General features: G+C 30.9%; 1 protein-coding gene across 1 annotated transcript in view; it reads right to left on the bottom strand.

The window, feature by feature from the left end:
• Positions 1 to 551: 551 nt before the first annotated feature.
• LOC111675203 (phospholipase A1 4-like) overlaps positions 552 to 3,202 on the bottom strand; it is a 3,061-nt gene continuing 410 nt past the window's right edge. The window contains exons 2-3 of the mRNA XM_046949020.1: positions 2,605 to 2,994; positions 552 to 1,500 (exon numbers count right to left, since the gene is read on the bottom strand). Coding sequence (XP_046804976.1) covers positions 693 to 1,500; positions 2,605 to 2,994 — 1,198 coding nt within the window. The 3' untranslated portion in view covers positions 552 to 692. The remainder of the gene's footprint in view (positions 1,501 to 2,604; positions 2,995 to 3,202) is intronic.

Here is a 3,202-nt window from a genome sequence, read left to right as displayed (position 1 = left end):
TAGTCTATAGTCTAGTCTATAGTCTAGTCTATAGTCTAGTCTATAATCTAGTCTATAGTCTAGTCTATAGTCTAGTCTATAGTCTAGTCTATAGTCTAGTCTATAGTACACTAGACTATAACCTATATTATAGCCTTTTATATAGTCTACGGTCTATAATATGGGTTATAGCCTAGTGTAGTCTATAGTCTACGGTCTATAATATAGGTTAAAGTCTAGTGTACAAGCTAGTATATAGTGTATTTTATAGTCTAGTCTATAGTCTGGTCCAAAGTCTAATCTATTATCTTGAATATTATATAATCTATGGTCTAGCCTATAGCTTATATATGTATATGCATATAATAGGATATACACGTATAGAGAAGGGTTTAAACTATAGCATAATGATAAACTTGTTCTCTTTATTTCCTAGGAGTTATTGTTCGAAAGCTACAGCCAGATTCTGTGACAGCACGATTAGGTTTCCATTTTATATTTCGCTATTTTCATATATGTCAATTATGAACAATAAAAGTAGTAGAGTCAAAATAAGTTATAACATACACGTAAACATTTATCAAATTTTTCTGTATTAATATATAATTAAATTATTATTATTATAGTATTTCATTTAATTCAGAATTATTATCTTAAAAGAGATCTCCATTATAGCCTAAAAGTAGAATTATATTTCTTACATAACTTAATAACTAATTTGTTATTCTAACAATCGTTGGCTGTATGGCCTTTTTTATCCGACACACATCACCATAACCAAATGGTCTCACTTTACGTGTACTCAAATAGTAAATACCTCTCTTCGGTTGAGCCGGTTCTCCACCCATATACACTTGAGCCGGACAATATTTATTATCTGCACCACAATTACATTTCTGATTAATAATACTTTCATAACTCTTACATTGTATGGCGCCAAATGCTCTATCACGACGTATTGATTCAACAAAATAATACAGGGCACCAAAATGATCACAAGTAAAATCTGGTTCCATTACGGTTACATTCGGACAATGAGGTTGACCCAGACCCCAGTTGGGAAAGAAGGAGGCATGACCTAAATTAGCACTGCGAAAACCAAAAAGTCCAGTATCACTTTGTATAGATTCCACATAAATGGCATCTGAGGCTGTCAAACGCCAATTTTCATTGAGCACGGAATGTATAGGTCCAGCTGTATCCAGAGCATATATAACACCATATTTTTCTGGTTTCAGTAGTTTGCCAGCTATACCCGCTATATGGCTACCATAACTATGACCAATTAAGTACATATCTTTGAAAGGTACATTGGTGGTTTCATACAGAAATCGAGTAAAATCGTTGAATTGTTTGGCAATTTCAAAAATTTCATTTACAACTCGCACGTAGTTAATGTTCAAAGAATAATCACTCCAATCGACGAGTATGACATTAAAATCTCCTTTTGCTAAATATGCATCTTTAATGGCAGCACTGGAGCATGTTTTTGTTTGACCATTCCAACCGTGAAAGGAAATTCTGAAAAAAATAAAGAGAAATAAATATATAAAACATGAGTTCCAATAATGAGTAATATATTAACGTGATGAAAATTTTAAAGATTGTAATATCTATATTTTTTGAATTATCATACACAACATAAATACAACTTCATATACTCCAGATCAATATGGTACCAACTTTTAAAATACGTCTTTAGAACTTTTCTTTAAAATTTACGACCGAATCCAAATAATTTCGAACAACCTGTTCTGAAGTGCAATACAAAGAAACAAATTATAGTCGAACGGGGTAGTGGGTGTAGCAAACCTTCCCAACCGCTTCTTTCCAAATAGTTTTTAAAAGGTATTGCAATATGTAGATGACCTTGTCATTATGGTCAGTTTGGTTTAGGCTGCTTGTGATAATCTAGCAGATTGGATCCATTAGTCTTCATCATATACAAAGCCATAGATTTTTGCTTTTGGTATCGATTCGGCTGCTTGGTTATGATTCACATACCATCTCTTGGGCTCGAAGTATACGTTATGAACTTCTCTCGGTTTAAACACGGATTACCTACTTTTATATGAATACTGCTCTTCACAAAGGTTGCTACTTAATTGGGAGCTACATATGATTTGGCAAGCTGTAGAGTTTAAGAGCTGTTTTCTTGAAGTAAAACCTTCAATTCTTGATCTTTTCCTTTCGTGTCAAAATCACCACATCTGTTAAACACAAAATTCTTTTGCTATTATGTATTTAAAACATCTTCATTAATATCCTTCCTTAAAAAAAAGAAGTATGTAAAAATTAAAGTTTACAAAACAATTATTTTAACATATGACATAAGTAAAAACCTTTTAATAAAAAAAACAAAACAAGAAAATCAAGTTCATTGCCTCTTTAATATGAAATTCATTCAAAATTGTACTTAAAAGCGCGACACATTAAAAACTTGTAGAACAGAAAGTAAGTACAAACAATTTTATTTAATTTAACAATAACCATGATTCACATGTAATAAAAATGCCATAAAAATGCCTAAACGGTAATATAAACACTTAAAAACAACATATTTCCTTAAACAATAATAACACTTTTTTTCATAAATTTATACACACATATATACAACATACATACCTTGTAGGCCACTTAGCATTAAAATTGGATTTTAATATTGAATCCTGTTGGCCGGTGTATAACATTTGTTTTTCATATGGATTTTTTCGTGTATACAAATCAAAACGTAAGTCTTTATGACGTGGCCGCAAACGGGGATCCAGTAATTGACGAGCCTCTTTTGTTACTAGACCCGCTATAAATTCCACCGTTAAAGGTTCACAGTAGCCCAACTCGTTTTTAAAGTAATTGCGGTTGTGCGCTTTATGATTTGTGAGGAAATATGATTTTGTATATGAAAAGATATGTATATAATAAATAAAACTAAGATTTAATGATGTACACTTATTATAAATTAAATTAATGATCGTAAGATTTGTGTTTATTGTACCATTTACAGACAATACATAACTTTGTTATTCTGTTTGTGATTTTCACAATATAACCACGTGAAGTATATAATTCTGAATATTCTGGATAATTATAGATTAAGCATGTTTATCTGTCCATTTATCTATCTATCTATCTAACTATCTATCTATCTATCTATCTATCTATCTATCTATCTACCTATCTATCTATCTATCTATCTATCTATCTATCTATCTATCTATCTATC

Source organism: Lucilia cuprina, chromosome 2, assembly GCF_022045245.1.
Source record: "Lucilia cuprina isolate Lc7/37 chromosome 2, ASM2204524v1, whole genome shotgun sequence".
Classification (NCBI taxonomy): domain Eukaryota; kingdom Metazoa; phylum Arthropoda; class Insecta; order Diptera; family Calliphoridae; genus Lucilia; species Lucilia cuprina.
This window is presented reverse-complemented; position numbering and strand designations above follow the sequence as displayed.